Source organism: Sabethes cyaneus, chromosome 2, assembly GCF_943734655.1.
Source record: "Sabethes cyaneus chromosome 2, idSabCyanKW18_F2, whole genome shotgun sequence".
In the NCBI taxonomy this organism is placed as follows: Eukaryota; Metazoa; Arthropoda; class Insecta; order Diptera; family Culicidae; genus Sabethes; species Sabethes cyaneus.
In genome coordinates, this window is record NC_071354.1 from 209,654,307 (window position 1) to 209,674,987 (window position 20,681).

At 39.7% G+C, this 20,681-nt stretch overlaps 2 protein-coding genes across 4 annotated transcripts in view; one reads left to right on the forward strand and one right to left on the reverse strand.

Moving 5' to 3' along the window:
• The window catches only part of LOC128737551 (protein bric-a-brac 1-like), a 370,491-nt gene that overhangs the window by 176,129 nt on the left and 173,681 nt on the right, over positions 1-20,681 (reverse strand). The window lies entirely within an intron of this gene.
• LOC128737552 (endocuticle structural glycoprotein SgAbd-2-like) lies at positions 16,090-16,611 on the forward strand. Its single transcript, XM_053832222.1, has 2 exons — positions 16,090-16,098; positions 16,171-16,611. The coding sequence occupies exons 1-2, from the start codon at positions 16,090-16,092 to the stop codon at positions 16,609-16,611; spliced, it is 450 nt and encodes a 149-aa protein (XP_053688197.1).

Sequence of the window (20,681 nt, forward strand, 5' to 3'; positions counted from 1 at the left end):
GGCAACATCGTAAAAACGATACGATCAAGCGAATGATTATTTTTTCATGAAAGTACACTCAACAGAGACTCATGTTTTGATTTCCATGCCAAAATAGTTAACTGGAGGGGCGCCAGATAAGAAATAGTCCAACTTCCCTTTTTCGTTTTTCATGTCTAACGCTTTGCCGAGATATTTTAATCAATGCAGATACATTACAGAATTGAAATAAAGCATGTAAATTACTGACAGAACAAATTTGGGGTCAATCATTTTGTTTTAGATGAGCTTTTTCTTTGAAAGTAAAAAAGGGAATATTCGCACAGTAATTTTTTTCGTAATTTTCGTGAGTTCTTGTATTTGAAAGACGATATCTTTTGAACGCGTAGTCAGAATGTTGTGATATTGATATTAAATTGTTTAGAACTTTTTTATGAATACATTTTTCATATTGTTAATTCAAAACTAACTTCATATGTGACTTTGAAGCTTCAGAACCGAAGGCCGTCTACAGACGATCTTACCCGTTAGAGGGTTAAATAAGCTATAATTTTGTAAGAAAAGGTCATAGAAATTTGCGGTCTTCTGCAGAAACGTGTGCCTTGAGTGTTTTGATAATTGCCTAGAATAGTGTGTTCTTGTCAAATACAACTAACAATAATTAAGGATAAAAATTTGTTTGTAAAGAACTTTCTAAGAAACTGCTCTATAGTTCTGCATCGGATAGAGTTAGAAATGTTATTTCTTTCGCGAATTTGCTTATTTTTACATTTTGTTCAACTTTGCCGAAGAAACCATGTCTCTAACTACTAACACAAAAAAATTATTTTCTTATTTGTATCATAGTAAGCCATGATTAAATTTTGATACTAAGCGTGGTGAATGACCAACTGGTTAAAACCACATTAAAAATAAAAATAAAAAAAGAACTTTTGACACTCTTAGATTATGGAGGGTATTTATAGGAACAAAAGTGCTGAAGTTCCGTTATGCTAAAATTGAGGCAAAAGGCGCTAGGAAAAAAGCTCCACTTTTGGGCCTTTTGGGCCACTGTGGAGGCGTATGAATCACGAACTACAGGCACTGCTAGAAGAGCATACCAACGTAAATCTGGCGAAAATATTTGGGCTACGGTGGACCGGACACATCGCAAGAATACCGGACGACAGTGCACCGGAAACGGTTTCCTTCTACAACCTCACCGGCATCAGAAATAAAAGGGCTCAATGAGCAAGACGGTTCGACCAGGTTGAAAGAGATTTGCTACTTGCGATTTTTTGATGATTTGCTCAAAATTGATAACGTCTGAGAAGCAATTTGAGATTCAGGACGAGGTAGATAATTGAGAACATGCGCAACGGGTCTTGCAGTTCCAAGCACCAAGCATTTTCATGTGTATATAAAGATAAAACCGTCTAATAAGCCATGCGTCGCATGTTCGAATCGCAGCTGGGAGAGACTGTTAGAGTCAGTAGGCTTGTAGCAACTGGCCCTGCAATTGTCCTGTACTCTAACAGCTGGCTGCGAAGGCTATCGTATAAAACCAAAAGGTCAAGTTTCGATAACGGAATGTAGCACCTAGGCTTTGCCTAGGTTGCTCAGCATTACGTAAAGATATGTACGCTAGTGAATAACATCCGAATAAGCGTGACTTGCTCCATGATGCTATACAATTCTGCGCAGAAAATCATATGTATGTCGGTTATTAATGATAATATAAGATTGAAAAACAACTTGAGAGCACTTTATCCAGTTTTAGTTACGAGTTGGTGCTAGCTGAGAGTCAATTTCGGTATTTGTTCGGTAACACAAAATAATTTTGTGCCAGTAAATAGCCAAAATAGTAGAGGTTCTAAAGTACTACTTTGAGTAACTCTTGCTAGATAGGTAACAACCGGAGAACATTTCTGCGACTATTTGTATTACGGAATGTTTTATGTTAGATGTTTTCTAAATGAAGCATTCGGGTAATGAATATTTTGTAAATTTCATAGTGGAATTAAATGGAAAACATTTCTATATAGTACTTGCTTTTTGCAGTTTTGTGGAATAACAAGTTTTATACTGGACTGGAAGAAAAAAGGTCATAATGTCAAATGTCTCTTAAAATTAAAACAAAACTCATGCTTGAGTACTATTCAATCCACGTTAACGAAATCGAAGTACCACAAGAAAGACATTTAAGGCCACATATTCTATTTATGGTCATTCATACTGTTAATATTCGGCAGGGCAGTCTTCGGAGAAATTTATCAAGACTGAAGTTTGATGTTTTCCCGACGTTTCGACACTTTGTCATTCAAATTCAAATTTTCTGTATACTTTTGAATTTAAAGCACACCATCCAAATTGCTATTATGTTATTTCCTGAGATATGCGCAAAACAGAATAAGTGATTTTGAGAAAAACTGGGCTTGTTTAAGAAGCACGGTGCTCTCATTCATCAAGGGGAGATCCAATCGGTACCAAATTTGAGATTTTTACTTTTTGACCTAAAATAAATAATCTGCCCAAGTTTGGTTCAAATCCCAAAAGGTCATTTACACGGGATTCGGTCAACTCGCCTGGAGTGATACAAGTTGTGATAATTATGAATAAATGACGTTTACTACGGATTCAAAATCCGGGTATTGACCGGTAAAATATTCTTATTCCCCTAGAAAAACGTATTTTTATTGCCACAAAATTATTGCAGCGTATAACTTTTCTAATCTTTTACAATCAACGGGGCAAAAAACCTCTGTCCAACAATGAAAAACAAATTGTAATTGCTCAAAAATGTATAAAATTCCCAACGAAAGAATAAACCGATATGAAGAGACCAGCTTCCACTCTGTCCCGTCATCGTTGTTTTTCCTTCCACCCACTCTGTTTGTGATGGCTACTCTGAGTACCATCCGAGACCCACTGAGCAGAAAAAAATAGAGAAAAAAAATTTGCCAACCACAGACTATCGAACGCTTGGAAGTCGGAATTTATAATGATAATGAATACATGGATGAACGATCTAGGCTGCCTCTCCTGGGAGTCGCGTCGGTGCGGTGGTGTCCCAGTGCCTGGCCGATTGACAAGTACCGCCGCGCGTGACCACCGCCGCCGCCGGCGCCCGTTGCAATCCGCCGTCGTTTGTTTGAAGGGTTTGGTCCCCGTCGTCGTTTCGGGCAAGGACCTACCCGGTGGAAACAGTCGCGACGAAGCGCAGGGTAAGAAAAATCGGAACGACAGTTTATTTCCTAGCATTTGTACCGTACGCGAGTCAGTTCAAAGTGGTCTGTCGGTCGGTCGGTCGGTCGGTTGGTCGCGAGCAAGCGAGTCATTGCCGTTGGGCTACGGAGCCGGCCTATGATGGTTGGATGCCAGACGGAGGGCCAAACATGACACGATGAGCGATGGTGACGGTGATGATTTTGTAAAGCTGCTGATGTTGAAAACTGCCACTTAGAAAATCCACCACCAATCCAGAGCGGGCTTCTTCTCTGTTAGAGAAAAGCCCCAACGGGGTATCACGCGGAATGCACCCGTGCCTGCAGGGAAAATCCGAGACGCGGCGGGCAAAGCGAAGGCACTTGGCAAAACGTTGGCATAAATGAAAAGTGAATGAATAAAATATGTCGAGGTAAAAAAGCGATGACAGAGACGTAAAATGCACTCTAGAGTGTACTTGGCCTAATTAAAATTAAAGATAAAGCATGAACATTTCGTTTGTGTGATAGTGCACGCCTGGTGTCCCGGTTTGCGAAAGAGGAGGCCTCCTGTCGGAGGCCAGAATTCGTACAAGTGGAGTGGTTTTTTTGCTCGCTCTCTTTCCCTCACTTACTGGCTAATATTGATGTTCGTTATCCACTTCAAACACGTCTTCCCGTTTCGTCTGCTGCTGGGTGGAAGAGCCTCGCAATAGCTAGATTTAGGTTGGCACAAAATATTTCATAACATTTTTCCTCCTTCAGCTGATTATTATTTTAATTGACCATCAATTCCATTTTTCTGTACTACTGTTATAAAATTAGAGGAGGCTGAACTGTCAATATATAACCAATAACAGTAATTTCAGTGACTTTCCAATGAAGCAATTTTAAATTTGCTGAAACTTTCAATTTCAATGCAGAAAGTTTTAGAGAAAACTATGAAAAAAATATTCTTCACACAAAAAAACTTACATTAAACTGAAAAACCTCAACCACATTCATTCGCTTCACTTGGCGTCGAACGCAAGGCGGAAAGAACAAACCAATATCCGCTGAAAAAGCTCCCCCACGCTGGGCACAACCTCCACCCTCTCCGCACCCCACTGGGTCTTCTTATTTTTTGTCGGATGTGACCGGTTGTGACGGTCATCTCCCGACACCCATCCACCCACCCGCTGCCGGACGGCAGACGGAAGCTCATTAGAATGAAATTGAAAAATCATTAGAAAAATCATTCGATTATTATTGCAACATTATTGAATGAACGAACGTCGTCCCCTCCTCGTTTGACCAGTGAGCTTCGCCGACGCGATTGGGGGGAGTAGAAATTTCTTCTTTTTCCACGGTTTGAACGGTTAAAGAACGGGAGCCAAAAGCGAAAAAAAGTCACATATACATGCGCGCGAAACACTTCATCGTTATTATCATTAGAGCATGTAATAGGAAAAGGAGAAAAAAATCATAGTCATAGGAAATTATTGCATAATGAACGTTTGCACCGGAAGCCGACTAATAAAGCGTTCGCCGGATTTATTCTTCTGTTGCTCATTTTACCATCATCGCTGGGAGGAAAAGCTCGAACGGTGGTTATTGAATTATTGTTTGCCGGTTGATTGTGCATGTTTGGTAGTTTTTGTTAGCCAAATAAATATTAGCCGCTTCTCTATATAATAATAATAGTAGCCATCAACAGCAGATGAAAGATGAGGTTAAACCTAACCTTCGCCCATGGAGTTTTAGAGCAAAAATGACGCCGAATAAATCGGATTTAGTGCCAAGGCAAACCGTTCGCTGCTGCTGTCAGCGAGTAACCTGACAAGTTGTTCGAAAATTCATGGAAACGCTTGCATTTCTTGCCACTGTGACATTTTGCTATGCATATTTCATACCGGGCGGGGAAAAAACCGTACACGCCAGGTCGGATGGTTGCTGTAGCTTCGTCACACCACCGATGGGAACCAGCTTTTTTCCGTTCGGCCTCCAGCCAAAACTTCGTGACCCGTGCAACACAAAGAGCAGTAGAAAAAATTTGAAAAAAATAAAAATATTAATAATTCACGCTCAATTTTATCTCAGCATAATATCTTTTGTCATTAAAAATCCATAAGACAGCGAGAGCAATTTTCAGCCTGAGCAGCCGCGACCATGAGTCTGAAACGGGACTTGCTGTATATGCTGCTGCTGCTGCGCGTTGTTGTTGTTGTTGTCGTTATTGTGCTGGTATGGGTTACAGGACACCACCGAACCAGTCAGTCGATTTAGAAGTGAGCGGTACCATGTTTTCCATCTACCGGCACCACCGGCTGGTGTATCCCAAGCCATTTCAAGCAGGCCCATCGCTTCAGAAAGCAACCGAAGCTGCGAGAAAAACGGCCCACAAAACAACCATAAACAATGTAGGAAAAATAAATCATTCATACAGTCACACTGGGTGTTTGGTGGCTGCCTTTTGCGCTCGTTCGATTCCGTCATCCCGACTCGACCCGTGCGGGGACAAACAGGGTAGGAATCCAACAGGGGGCAACGCCGGTCGCGGTAAAAGCTGTTAGCACTGCCAATCCTCTCATCCCTTATCACCTACATCTCAGGAAACAGCAAAGAATGTGCAAAAGCGCATGTCGTTCGAGCAAGAAAAAAATTGTAGAAAAATAAATTAAATTTTTAATATTTAATGTCACCGAGCTACTTGCAGAGCAAGAAAGCAAGAGTGAGAAATAGAACAAGACAAATGGCGGGAGCAGAGTGTAACAAAACAGAAAACAGATGCACCGGCAGGAGCTTTTCTCAGCCCACGCCACGGTTGGGAAATTCCGTATCGGAACGATACGGGTAATGTAGATTGACTGTGTACGAGTTCATTCATTTTTGTAATGCTCATAAATTTCACATCATATGTATTTCTATAATGAATGACTTGTCAGCGGTTTCAGCGAATGTCGACGAAAAGAGGTTTGACTTTGTGTTTGCATCGGTAATGTGTTTTAATGACGGTTGTTCCAATATTCATAGAAGTTGTCTGTTGTTCAAATAGTCATAGGAGTTTGGAAAATTTACAAAAATTGACCTTGACGAAATAGCCAATTTTATTTCCATTATTTAAACTTTTGATACAATTTTGAATTAATAATAACTTTCATTAGTGAAGGTCTTGAGAGCAGAGGTTTTCGGTTGGAATTTATACTTGCAGGAGTTCTTTAGCTTGCAAGGTCGTTGCTTTGGGTGACACTCGATACTACAGCAAGAAGTGAAATAGTTATTGTTAGTGTGAGGAATAGTCATAAACATAGTGCGTCCTAGCGTTTAATTTGCGCGTCCGAAATGGACATACAAATGGATACTGTCGACACGCAAAAGTTATCCAATGTTATCCTAATTATTGCTCTAGATCCTACTCGGACTTTCATAAAATCCAGAGGGATCTGTACCGTATGTTCTCAGGCAACCAATTAGCATTATCATTACTATTCCGATGCAAGCCAAGAAGCATTAAAGATACCTTCAATATAGGGGAGAGTAGTCAACAGTGAGACAACAGGAACAGTGAGACATCGTGAATAGCTTCGCCATAAAACATACAAGATCCATGATATTTTCCTACAAAGTAAAGTTTGTGAATCTATATCACATAATACAGTTTGAGAAAAATTTGTTAATTTTTTAGTATATTTTTCAACAAAAGTCGTTTTTGGGGGGGTCAAAGTAAATTTTATTGCGATCATTTTCAGGTGATTTTAACGGCAAATCGCATAACTAATCCAAATTAAATTTACTACATGGCATCTCATAGGAATGAGAGATAAAAAAAATAAGACCATCGAATTGTTTGCTAACACCACTATTTCACTGTTTCTTATAAAACATTCCTATTAGGAACAGTGAGACAAACAGATGTGGGTAATTTTCAAAAAAAAAAATTTTGTGTTGAGCTGTAAATCAAGCCATATAAATTGATTGTGAATGAGTTCTGAAGTGTAAGTTGAAGGTCAGATAACCAGGATTTGACCTTTATATGAATATAAATGTACATGTGAGAAAAATCGGAATTTTCAATAATGCACAACAATAATGTATCCTTTATGCACAAAATAAACAGTACGACCTCCAAACTATTCTTTGTAACCAAAAAATATAGTTTCTAATATGTGTTTCAGTATTCAATACTCGTTGTCTCACTCTTCCCACCTACTAGGGAACAGTGAGTCAAAAAGACACCTTCACATTTGCGTTTGTAACTATTTTATCTTTTAACCAAAAGGACTGAGACTTTTTTCAGACAACTAGAAGGATATACCTTTCAAATGGATTGAAGACCTCGTTGGTAACTATCACCAAAATTTTTTTAAAATTTATGAGCAGTAGTACCGTATGTATATTCTTGATTTCGCACAATGCAAATTGACGGTATGCTGAGAGGTTCAAGTTTGGTCGTCAAGAACCTTATGAACATTGGAATTGGCTGACTGAAGGATTTCAATAGCCTGCTAGTAAAGATACTCAACTTGAAGTGCAAGTAATTGTATAAAGTACTGCTATTGTATCAAACTGAATATCCCATCATGTTCGTTTCAGGTGACTTTCACCAGATCTGCTCCGCTTAGTCACAGTACATAAAGGCAAATTTTAGCTACCGTTACGTCGTTTTATGCTACGGGCTATCAGCCGCCTTGATTGCAGGCAGTTACGCCCAATTGTCCACCTAGAGTTGCAATTAAGACATAGTATAGTGAGTGCGGAAAGAATCCCGAAAGTTAAGACTTATGAAAGTTGATAAGCGGCATACCCCATGTACAAATTTAACACTAGTAAAATTAAGCAATCTCTGAAGAAGCGATATAAACACACCTTGCCAGAGAAGCTTAGTAGACCGCTTTCACCAACCTGCTCTTCCAAAACTTTTCTGAGGAATTATCATTTCATGAGTTAAAGACATACGGAAAAATCTAGCAAGAGGATCTTGCTACTGCTAAAATTCCCAAGTAATGGCTGAAGACGTTATCCATGATTTTCTGTTACATCACAGTTCAGTTATGACTTCACAGCAAGTCACAATTTATGATTTCATGACTTTATTCATGGTATCGGAATCGAATTTCTTTCAGAACTTCGAGGTACGATGTTGGTCCTTTGTCGAGCGGTCAATAGCTCAGTTAGCTTCGAGGCATGATGTTGGTCTAACAACCCAGTCGTCGTATGTTCTAATCTTGGCTGGGCGCCGCTACTACTAGAGTCAGTGGGATCCTTGCATACTTCAATTGCCCTGTCCTAGCCCCATAATTGCCCTATATTCTCATAACCGGTTGCGAAGTTTGTTGATGGAACTATTTCAGAGCTAGTTATTTGCTACAAAATTGCTGAATCAAGCATTGTTTATCCTTCGGCGCTAAAAGTTTACCTTCCCTTTTTGTTGGCAAATATTAGAAAGGTTTTAGAGAGAAACGCTCCACGACGGACCAAATGATTACCTTTCGACAAATCCTGGTTGAATTCCGAGAGCTAAACTTGTAGACACTCATTTTTTCCAAAGACTTCAAGGCGGTGTACGATTAAATTAAGCAAAATCAGTTAGGACGGTTTACTCTTAAGCAGAGCTTCCTATAAAACTAAGTACACTAAAGTCTTTTTTCACATGGTTTGTTTTTTTCGATTACTCAAAAACGATGTAACTTAGGGACCATTTACCTACTACGTGACGAATGTCGGACCTCTCGCAAAGGCCTCGAGTAATAAGGGAATGGTCCCTAAGTTGTCCGGTTCTTAATAATTGAATCTACAATCTTTTACCGACTGGTGATTCACTTAATGGAAACTTTTTCGGCTTCGCAGTCGCAGTAAATAAGCAGAAAAAACGGTGTTTTTCTCTTCTACCAACGTTTCGAATAATATGTATTCTTTATCAAGGCTCTAAAATAATAATTGAATATATATGAATATGAATATGAATTGAATATAATTAATAATTGAAAACCCAAACCGTGTAAAAAAAGTACTTGAGTGTACCTAAGCAACAAATTCCATTTTAAGGTGCACTTGAACAGGTGTCCAGTATTTGCTATTTAAAACCGATCATAAAACTTGTAATTCTACAAAGCTGCGATGAAACGGTCATTAAACTCGCACAAAACTAGTGAGGACCACACTACAGCGGGTTCTCCAGAATATTTCTAAAAGTTCTCTTGAAACTTGTAATGTTTATCGATATCTATTTATAGCGTCACTTGAAACAATAATAAAAACACTGTTGATGATTTTATGGTTCTTTTCTTGAAGAACACTTGCCAGACACCATAATATTTAACAGACTTTTTTCTTCTACCAGTTTTTATATTGATTTAGAGCTATAAGAGAAAAAACTATCCACAGAAATTGCTTTTCTAAGATGAATATACCTAAATCGATGTATGGCGGCATTAAAGTTAGCGATCGGCTCGATTGCTGTAATTACCGCTGTATTACGCTGGTCAACGCCGTCTACAAGGTGCTCTCTCAGATTATGTTACGTCATCTATCCCCAATAGCAAGAGAATTCGTAGGACAGTACCAGTCGAGTTTATAGGGACCCGCGATACTGCGGATTAAATTGTGACTCTCCAATAAATTCTTCAAAAATGTCACGAGAACAACGTGCCCACGAAACAGTCGAGCGCGAAAGTTATAGCGTCTCTCTATGCAGTGCCAACAGTTTACCAGTCGCTGGAAGTCGTCTTTCATGTTTCCGGTTTTTAAGAAGGGTAACAGGCGTAATGTAGAAAACTATCGTGGAATTACTTATTTATGTGCTTGCTCGAAAGTATTGGAAACCATTGTTTATAATTATCTGTTCTTTCATGTGAAAAACTACATATCCACCTCACAACATGGATTTTATCCTGGTAGATCGGTTGCCACAAATCTGCTCCATTTTACCTCGCTGTGCTTACGGACAATGGACCAGCTTGATCAGGTTGACGCTGTTTACACTGATTTGAAGACAGCGTTTGACCGTGTCGATCATAATATTCTGCTAGCATAGCTTAGTAAACTAGGAGCGTCGGCTAGTTTAATAGCATGACTAGGTTCTTACCTGCTAGATCGCAAAATGGCCGTGAAATTAGGATCATCTCAATCTGACTGGTTTGGAAATTGCTCAGGTGTTCCTCAGGGTAGCACTTTAGGATCTTTATTGTTTTCACTGTACATAAATGACATTTCCCGGCTATTACCGTTTGACACAAGACTATTTTATGCTGACGACACCAAACTTTATATGATCATTCGTACTGAAACGGACTGCTTAAGACTACCATAGTTGATCAATATGTTTGCTGAGTGGGGTGATTGTAACAGTATGAAGATTAGCATCCCCAAATGCTCTGTTATAAGTTTCTGCCGCAAAAAACAAACATCGACCTATGACTACTGTCTATGTGGTCAGTCTTTGCAACGAAGTATTGTGGTAACCGATCTCGGCATTGTGCTGGATGACCACTTGACCTTTAGACAACATTACGATTCGATTACCAACAAAGCCAATCGACAACTCGGGTTCATCCTAAGGATCGGAAAGAAGTTCCAGGATCCAGGCACATTGCGTACACCTTACTGCTCGCTAGTGCGATCGATTCCGGAAACAAGCTATTTGGGATCCATAGTTTGAGTTTTGGTTCAGACGCATGGAGAGTATCCAGAAACGCTTCGTTCGGAATGTTTGCCGCAGATTACCATGGAGAAATCCTGATAATTACCCATCATATGAGGATTTGTGCACATTGATCGGTATCACCCCGCTTGAACTACGGAGGAAAAACATTATTGCCACTATGGCACATAGGATTTTAGCGGGAACGTATGAGTGCCCAGCTATTCTTTCGTTGCTTCAAATGTAGGGGAGTGTCGTCGTGGTTGGGCCACGTTTTGGAATTCGCCCATAACTTTCGTTTCAAAAGGAATTTTGGAAATCGAAATACATCGTTGCAAAGGTCTAAGAATAAGGTATATTTCCGGAAAGTTTTGAACTGATTGATTGAAAAATAAATAAGTTATAGGCATTTTCGTGTAGACAAAAAATGTTGTTATAGTCGGGCCTTGTTGTAAGGACTGTATCGAAAAGTCTTTAGCAACATCTATCCGTGAATAAAAATGAAATACGATTATTATTACAATTTTTGTTTTCGATTTATTGAAGATCAGTATGACTTGAAACAATAAAATGGCTTACATTAGTCAAAATATTAGGTTCTAAAGAATGAGCGCGCTTTTGATGAAACTCCTCCCAGCAAATTCTGCACACTAGCTTTTGTGCATTTTCTGGATGCTGCTTTTCAATTTTTCTTGGATACCTCCATGCTTTGGGAAACTGTTCCTTTCCTCCTGAAGATGCTCTTCACAATCGACCGGTAACGGTCAAAGCTCTGGACAATTTGGTGGATTGATGTTTTTCTCGACGATTTGGATATTATTATCTGAAAGACACCGTAGTACAGGCTTAGCGCAATGTACAGACGCCAAATTCGGCCAAAAGAGAGGAGGAGACTGTTACTGTTTGCAGAGGGGCCAAATTATTTTTTACAATTATTTATCTTTGTAAATTTGAGCATTTATTTTACACTTTGTGAAGAAAATATGCATTGCAGACCACAAGTACAAATAGCATACCATACTAAAACCTTCTGTCCAAACTTTTCCAGCGCAATCGTACTGTCGGTATCGTCCACCATCTCGGTCGTCGATTTCCTGTAGAATTTCGGCTCTGGAAGTGCTTTTGAATCCTATTTGACGTAAGTTTCGTCGTCCATATAGATGCACTTGTTGCCGTTGTCTATTATCCGTTTATATTTACCGTGCCCTTATTTAGGCTCGAGATTGTTGCTCTCCGGATTTCTTAGATACCTTATGATTCTTGTATGTCTTTACGGAGTTCCTGACCTTGATTCACTGAATTATCGCAATGTTTGTTTCAAGTATTTTATCCAAATAAGACGTTGTTACCAATCGGTGTCGTTTAATATGAGTTATTACTGCAGAATCTTCCGGGGGCTAACTGGAATCAGAATCTCTTCCGGACCAAAGCAGATCCTTCAAGGATAACTCTTCTATATTTATAAATGTTATCTATACGCTTGTGTGGTGCACTTTAAACCGTTTTGCGATTTGGTTGATAGAAAACGCCGTTTTCAGGGCACCAAGTGTGCAGAATTTTTTTTCTGACTTCAAGATCAATCCGAGGCATAGCTAAAAGTAAAAAAATAATCGAAACAAATCGATTGCACAATTTTTTTTTTGATATTTAAACAAACTTTTGCTTGCACGCACATAAAAATTACTTCACCCATTTTTGAGTAAAATCATTTTAAAAGTTGCTAATGCTTTTCGATACAGTCCTTACAGGTTGGGCACCGCAGAATATCTAAGACATACGTATTGAAATTCTATATAGACACATGAAAAGAATAAATTCAGTGAACAACGACTCATATAGGTACAAATAGCATAGTTTTAATTGCATTTCTGCGAAATTTTGGCGATCTTGTAAAATCAATATTGCTACAATCGCCTTTTCCGAAGCGTACAACTACAATGAAAAAAACAACAAAAATCTAGGTTTTTATCGTATTAATTTTGCTTTATTTCATCACATTTTACGTGACTGATATTGTCTAGCGATTATTGCGCTTCTGCGCTTAAAATTATGGTGGCCCAACCATGACTACTCAAGTGGCCCGACCTTTACAAATAGCGCTTTTATAGTATTTCACCTTAGCCTTCCTAAACACCTTACTGGAGGGGATTTTGCTATAGTCTTGGTGTGCAGCACAACACACTTCATACATTTTCAAAATTTATCTAGATAATTGCATTTTATGAATCATTTCTTGAAGAAAAGTTCATTGCGCCTGGAAAATTTTTTGTAAGATTTAGTCACTGAATTTAGAACGGATGAAACTCACAATACAGTGGACTCTCGGAAAAGTTAACTCTCTGAAAAGTTAATTGTTCAGAAACGTTAAGCGAATATCAACTCTCATGCAACGCTCTAAAAAGTTAATTTTTGCCTTAACTTTTCTGAGAGTTTGAATTTATTGGTTGTCCAAGCGTTTCTTCACACACGTGTGTTAACATTCTATCTTTATTTCTCATTTGTCGGTTTATTGCTGCCTTTCCACAGGTTTATACAGAGTCATATCGTAACTGGGATTAAATTAAACTCTTGTACCGGACTCTTGTCCTCCCAATTGGCCTCGAGGTATATGATGCTGGCCTAATAAGCCAGTCATTGTATGTTCGAATCCCGACTGGAAGAGGCTGTTAGAGTCAATAGGATCGTAGCAACTGGCCCAGCAATTGTCCTGCACTCTAACAGCTGGCTCCGAAATCTGTCGTATAAAAACAGAAGGTCAAGTTTCGATAGCGGAATGTAGCACCTAGGCTTTGCTTTTCTACCGGACAGTTGCAACAATAGTTCAATACGGGCACATAGTTACTTCAGGATTTTTGATAACATACTGAAAAAGTGCAAACTCAGATTGAATTTTAAATGCAAAAGAAGGAACAGTAAGGAACTAAAAATAAGCGCGAACGCTTATTTTTAATCAAAACGTAGTCGCAGACTACGAAAAAAACACAAGTAAACTAGTGTAACCGACTGTTTTAAATTTACTGAAAGGAACTAAGTATTATTTCATAAAGATCTTGCTACATATTTCTTTCCATTACAACTTCCTGATACATAAAAATGTGTATCCTATATCCCGGAATGCATCCTTCCATTTGTATTTGACATTTTCAATGATTTTTAGGACTACTCAGAAAAGTTAATATTTCGGAAAAGTTAATCGACCCGTTCCCCAATCGATTAACTTTTCCAAGGGTCTACTGTATTGTGAAAAGTTAGCTATCACAGTAAGAAGTTTTACAATGGTTGTATCATAGATATCATGAGTTACTAAAACTGTGAAATCGTGATGGCCCGACCATAACAGTGACCCGACGATAACGACAATACCCTACTGAGCGACTCGCGCTTAATAGGATATTATCGTATATAAATACTTATATAGTCGTAACGCTTGAAATTATCCGTAATCACGTATATCGCCTCCAAAATAGTACGGATGTGCTAATTTTGCGCATCAAATACGATTTATCTCTATCTGTATATCTGTACGTAATGCTGATTTTTACCTTTTTTATACCTTTGAAAATGCTAGCTGGGATTCGAACATACGACGACTGGCTTACAAGGCCAGCATCGTACCCGGGAGCTAATTGAGCGGGTAGGCAAAAACGCCCGTTATTTAGCAGGTATCAGGAAGTTATTGGGATCTCTAAAATGTATTACTTAGCAGATTTTGATAATTGGTCACGAAAACCTTTAAAAGAATTAAATACTGGGGCTTGTCTTTAACCCTAAGAGGCTCAGGTCCAGTCCGTAGGTAAATGCGATTAAATTCATACGAGATGTAGTAGCGCCACATTGTAACGTAACGGGGTCGCTCGGCTAGCCGGCTATCCCATAATCTCATTTCGACCTGAAGCCTTCTTCCGATCGCCAATTAACCAGCCACCCAATCAGCTAACTAACCAAACAGCCAAACAAACACACCGTTTATTGACAGTCGACAGACTCATGGCAGTCCACACCAAACAGCGCGGTGCAATACGTACACAAACCTGTTTTACCCATACCCACACAAGGGACGCAGTTCCGCAAGCACGCACGCACGTACGCACGCACTACGGGAAGCACGCGGATGTCACGCTGTATTTCACAGCAACAAATTTCCGGTGCCCGTGAGTGAGTATTTTGGACCCGCCGTCGTCGTCGTCGTCGTCGGTCAATCGGTGCCGGTGTCGGTACTGTCCGAAAGTCATACGGACATGTGTTTTCGCGCTGCCAACAAACGGCAGTAGTGGGTGGCACCTCTCTGTGCCCCGGTATCGCGCCGCTTCCGCGAATGACGACGTATGGCCGGTGTCGATTCGCGGATGGCGGTCTCCGCGGGAGGCAAAAAAAGTGCATCGGCTTCAAATATGTTGTGATGCATATATGCATCGATGCAAACGCGCGCGGTAGCAGGCAGTAATATCGGCTCAGGTCGGATGATGGACACGACGATGATGACGGTGCTGGGGAGGGGCGGGGCGCGAATGGCGTTGTGGCAACGTGGTGTTAAATGGAGTGTTTTGATTTTAAATTAACTACCGCCCAAATCCCCGTGGGAAATTGCTGCCGCGAGGGCGCTTAAATTGAGATGTTTACCGATGTTCGTTTGGACGATTGCAGCGAGCGGAACGGCCCATAGGATAGCCGGTTTGCTTACCAAATTGAGCGTTCGGCCGCACATTAGGAACGGTATCTTAATTGTTTGTACCAACAAAATTATATTCTTCGGAGATGGTCTAATTTGATAAACAATTAAATTAATTCTTCCAAATGCTTTCGATGGTTACCCAAACGAAGATTCAAAATCAAACTTTATTTTCATCTGCAGGAGTAATTTTCTTATTACCACGTTATTAATGCAATGATACGATCGTTTATTTTTTCGCAAAAAAATCACTTAGTTGACAGCAATCCGCGATCTGCATCTCGGCCAGGCGCCGCGCAATGCATGCACACGTGCTGTCGTCACCAATTGCTGTCTTTGCGCGATGATGACCCAAACTCGTCGCCCAGAAAACGATAATTGAACAAGATGCAAGGCAACCGGTGCGACGGCGGCATGGTGGTGCAAGCAAAGAATAATAAATTCAGCAATTAATCGTCGTTTGAAAAGTGACAAAACGATTGATTGCTGGCCATTGATTTGGTAAAAATTTTGAACGGGGGGTGGGAACCCCATGCCGAATGCACCGTATAAATAGTATGTCCGCGGATGGATGCAGCATCAGTCAAATTTCTACCTTTCGAATCGACTTATTTCTTCTGATCGTTAAGTGCCGCTGCGAAATGAAACTGGTGAGTGTTGGCCCTCGTTGATCCCTGCTCGAATGATTTACATAATACATATTATATATTTTTTCGTTTCAGTTCATCGCATTTTCAGCTTTCCTGGCCGTTGCCGTTGCCGTTTCCGTAGCCTTCGACTACCATCAGCTGGAGCAAAAGCACGTTCCAATTCTGCACAGTGAGTCCTACCACGGTCACGATGGAAGCTTCAAGCATAGCTACGAATCGGGTAACGGGATTTCGGTTCAGGAACAGGGCTTCGTAAAGAACGCCGGAGCAGGCAAGGATCACGAAAGCAACGTCGTACAAGGATCGTACTCGTACGTCGATCCTCACGGTGTCCCGATATCGGTGAAGTACATCGCCGATGAACATGGTTTCCGCGCCGAAGGCGCTCATCTTCCCACTCCACCTCCAGTGCCGAAAGAACTTGTGGAAGCCTACGCCAAGGCCGCTAGCTATCCGTCGAGCCACGGGGACGAGTACCATTATAGTAAGCCGGAGGTCTACAAGTACTACTAAAGTCACAATGACTTAGATAGCTTAAGTATCCTATCGTAAAAGACTGCCTCTAGTTCCAGCCGTTCTCAATGTGATATCTTCCTGTGAGGTCTAGAAAGCCTCCAGTAGAGGAGCTGAATTGTTTCGTTTCTGTAGAAAATATACTATCTGACATTCTTTCGAACAACCCCTTCCGATGGCATGGCGGCAGTCCAACCACTGCATTTAACGTGATGACACCTCCCGGCAGCAAAGCTTTCATAGACACAATTCAATTTCCACCGTCAATTCTAATGTGAGCTTTCCGGTTTCCCGGTTAGAATGGTGAATATGACCGTCGGCTAGCAGGAGACATGGCGCTTGCTCCTGTCGAATGTGTACCGCCGAGGAGCGAGGGTTAATTGCGGGAAAATATTTACACAGCTGATTACGACGACGGTCGCGACAATGTCCTGTCCAGCGAATCTTTTGAATCCATTTTCCGGTCGGCGCCGTTGGTAGCCCGCGTACTGCGATGCATCACTTGTATGTGTATTTCGATATCTAGGCACAGAAGAACCATCCGGCAGAGTCCGGCAGTTACCGGAGATATCTGCAGCGAAGCCTGTTTTTATTGTATCTACTCTTTAGGTATGCGTGTTCGGAGAGGCCAGCAAGAAGATGGGTAACCATCCGCAATGATGGCTTATTCGCGCGCAACCCTTCCTGTGCATGGTCGGAACCGGAACCGTAACTTGAAGGCAGACCGATGATACGTTGCTCTCTCTCGCCATAGTTAACGGGACTGGCACTGTCCGGGAGGCAGGTAGCCTTTCGTTGGTGGATCCGCCTCTGTCTGCTTCTGGTACAACACTTTGTTTGTTTATAAATATTAAATCTTCACTCCCTGTCTCTTTTTGCTGCTGTTGTTGCTGCTGTTACTGCATCATCTCAAATTCATCGTCATCTAAAATGTATGATTTTATTTCTGTTTTTCTTCGTTGCACACAAGTACAGTGTGTCTGCCTGCGTCGATGGGAAACTTCCAGAGCGGACGATGGGAAGTACGTTATACATTCTAAATCACGTAACGAATGGATTTGATGTTGGGTAATTGTGAAGCTGAGCCGATGTTTCTTAACACCAACCGCTTTTTCGCTCTTTGTCCTAACGCAGCAGCAGTAATAAAATTTTCTTCCATAAATGTAGAGTTTCAGCACCACGCAAACAATTATCGCTCTTCACGCAATTGCATCAGAGGAAAAACTAATTAGGAGGATGCAACAAGCTGAAAACTTAGCTTTTTGAATTATGAAAGAAATAACAACAAACTTCACTACCTCTGGGTGGGAAAGTGAACTTGATCTAATCGACCATACGGTAAATAATGGCATTATAAAAAAAATAAAAAACAACATTTTTCATGAACTTTCAAAGCTTATATTTCTCTTTTATTCGAATAATCCTAATTCAGTTCATTCTTATATAGCGAATTATTTCAGGTACATATCATCAATCATATCCTTTCGTCTGGGACCAACTGAAAGTAGAACGAAACTCGTATTTTTCATTACGTGCACCACATGTGCTTGCAGAACGTTTAGATTCTGTGCTGGAAGTGTCTTTTAGCAGCTATTTCCCAAAGCAGGTCAATAATAATAGTCACTGTTGATTTTGAAAGCGAAAGCTTTCGGGTGGATCACTTCGCTTTGTGGGATTCCAGTACTGGTGTGCCCAGACATAAACACAAGGAGGGACACCCAACGAAAAGAATGATTTGGCCTGGAAAACGGAGTAACTGTAGGAAAAATACCGGCCGAAAGCTTCGGGCATTCGGGTAAAATTAAAGCTGAAATTGAACTAGAAATTTAACTTGGAACTGCATTAGAATTTAGAGTTGTAATTCGACTGGAATTCGGACAAGACAAAATGACATTAAATTATACGTAAATTTAGACTAATTCACGCTTAGGGGCTTGAAGTTTTACTACATATTGAATTGGAAATTGGCTTTGAAATTGGACTTAAATGTAAAATGTTTTGAACTGCAAGTTTAGCTTGGAATTGGACAGGGAAACAGAATTTAAAGTATTCATTTAATATAAGGCTTCAAATTTTATTTGAAATTGAAATTGAATGTGACCTGAACTGGAAGTGAAATTGAGCTTGAAATTAAACTTACGATTAGAATTAAAATTGGACTTGAACATTAACATTAATTTTGACTAATTTGAACTTAACATTTTCAATCCGGACTTGGATACGAAACCAGATTCAAAATTTTACTTGAAATTATAATTGACATTATTCGTTTTATTCTCTCACACGTTTTACCTTTTTTCTGTTCCGTTTTTCCTCTCTTTCAGTCCGGTTTTTTTGCTCTTGTTCTGTTTTTTTTTCTTTTCTGTACCGTTCTTTTGTTTTTTCTCTCTTCTTCCTTCCGTTTTTCCTCTTTCTCTCTCGTTTTCCTTTTTGCAGTTTCGTGTTTTCTGTTTCATTGTTCCCTGCCCACTTTTTTTTATTTTCAGTACTGTTCTTCACTTAGTTTTTTGTTATTTCCCATTTTTTACTTTTCTTTTCTCTCTTTCTCTTTCTTTTTTGCTAAAGCCAAATTTTTTAGTAATTTCTTTCACAATTATTTTGTTTTTAGCTCCCTTTTTCCGTGTTCATTTTCGGTTTTCCTTTTTTCGCCTTTTTCTTTTCCGTTTTACTTAAGTCCGTTTTACCTGGTTTCTTTGCTTCTTTTTTTGCTGTTTTCCCGTTTTTCTTGTTTGTCGGTTTTTTCTTCCGCTATTTTTTTCTTTTGGTTTCCCTGGTCTTCTGTCCCATATTCCCTTTCTTATCTTGTTTTTCCTCTTTTTCTCTCTCGTCTTTTCTTTTCGCGTTTCGCTCTTTTTCTGAGTTTTGATATTCCTCTGTTTCGTATTTCGTCTTTTTTCTTATGTTCTTCCGCGCATTCGTGTCCGTCTTTCCTCTTTTCCTGGCTCTTTTTTGTAATTTTACGTTTTGTTTTTTCTGTTTTTTGTTTGTCTCTCCAGTTTGTCAATTTTCCTTCTCCCGTATTTTCTCCTTTTTCTTTTTCTGTCCAGTTTATCTATATTTTATTTCCCGTTTTTTCTCTCAATTTCCTTCTTTGCTCTTTGGTTCTTCATATTTTTTTACCAGTCTCCTCGTTTTTTATTCCTTTTTTCTTCTATTTTCTCTCCTCCCTTTTTCTACTATTCAACTCGTTTATCTTTTGATGTCCTTTTTCCCGCTAATTCTGCTACGTTTTTCATTTGTTTCACATAAAGTATTGACTACAGAGGCATCAAAGCACTGGAAACACACTCTATATTTGAATCAAAATGAAGAATCTCATTACAAATAAAGGTATATCCCGGTTTTGATTAAAAAGTGAAGTGCATTTTGAGTACATTGACGCTTTCGTAGTGTATAATTTCTATACTACGAACACATAAATTTTCCGCTGAAGATAAAACCATGCCAGTGTCACTAATGTGTCGAGGGAATATTCCCTGAAAAAACTTGTAAAATGCTATATAGTAAGTTACGTACTTTTTAGATCATCATTATTAATGAAAAAATATAACGGTTATCTGATTTTGACAACAACGGGAACAACGGGTATATGTATTTCCTAGAGACAAAACCAGATTCTTTGTATTAAGTTTTAATATTTAATGAAATATCACATTGGCGATCCTGCCAATCCAGTTTCCATTTATTACAAAAAATAATTAAAAATAGCTCAAATATAGTCGAATATAGCTTTGGATCTCCTAGACTTTTACCTAGCATCTCGTCGGTAATAAAAATGTTAATATCCGGTAAAGGCCTTTTATAAACCGGCACGAGCTGGTTTGCTCGTTCTAGAGCCACATTAATTGCTGCTAATCAGCATGCACTGACAAACGATAAACCCGAAGATACTAAAGATGAGTTCTTGGTCTTCTGTCCTGTCAGTGGAACATATAACCGTCATCTGTCATGCAATGCAATGAAAATGTTTTGAGGCTCATAAACCTCGTTGCGGTCAGAGGAATGGCCACCTATGTATAGCACCTACTTTTCACGTTTGATGATTCGGAAAAAACACCTGGAGGCATTCA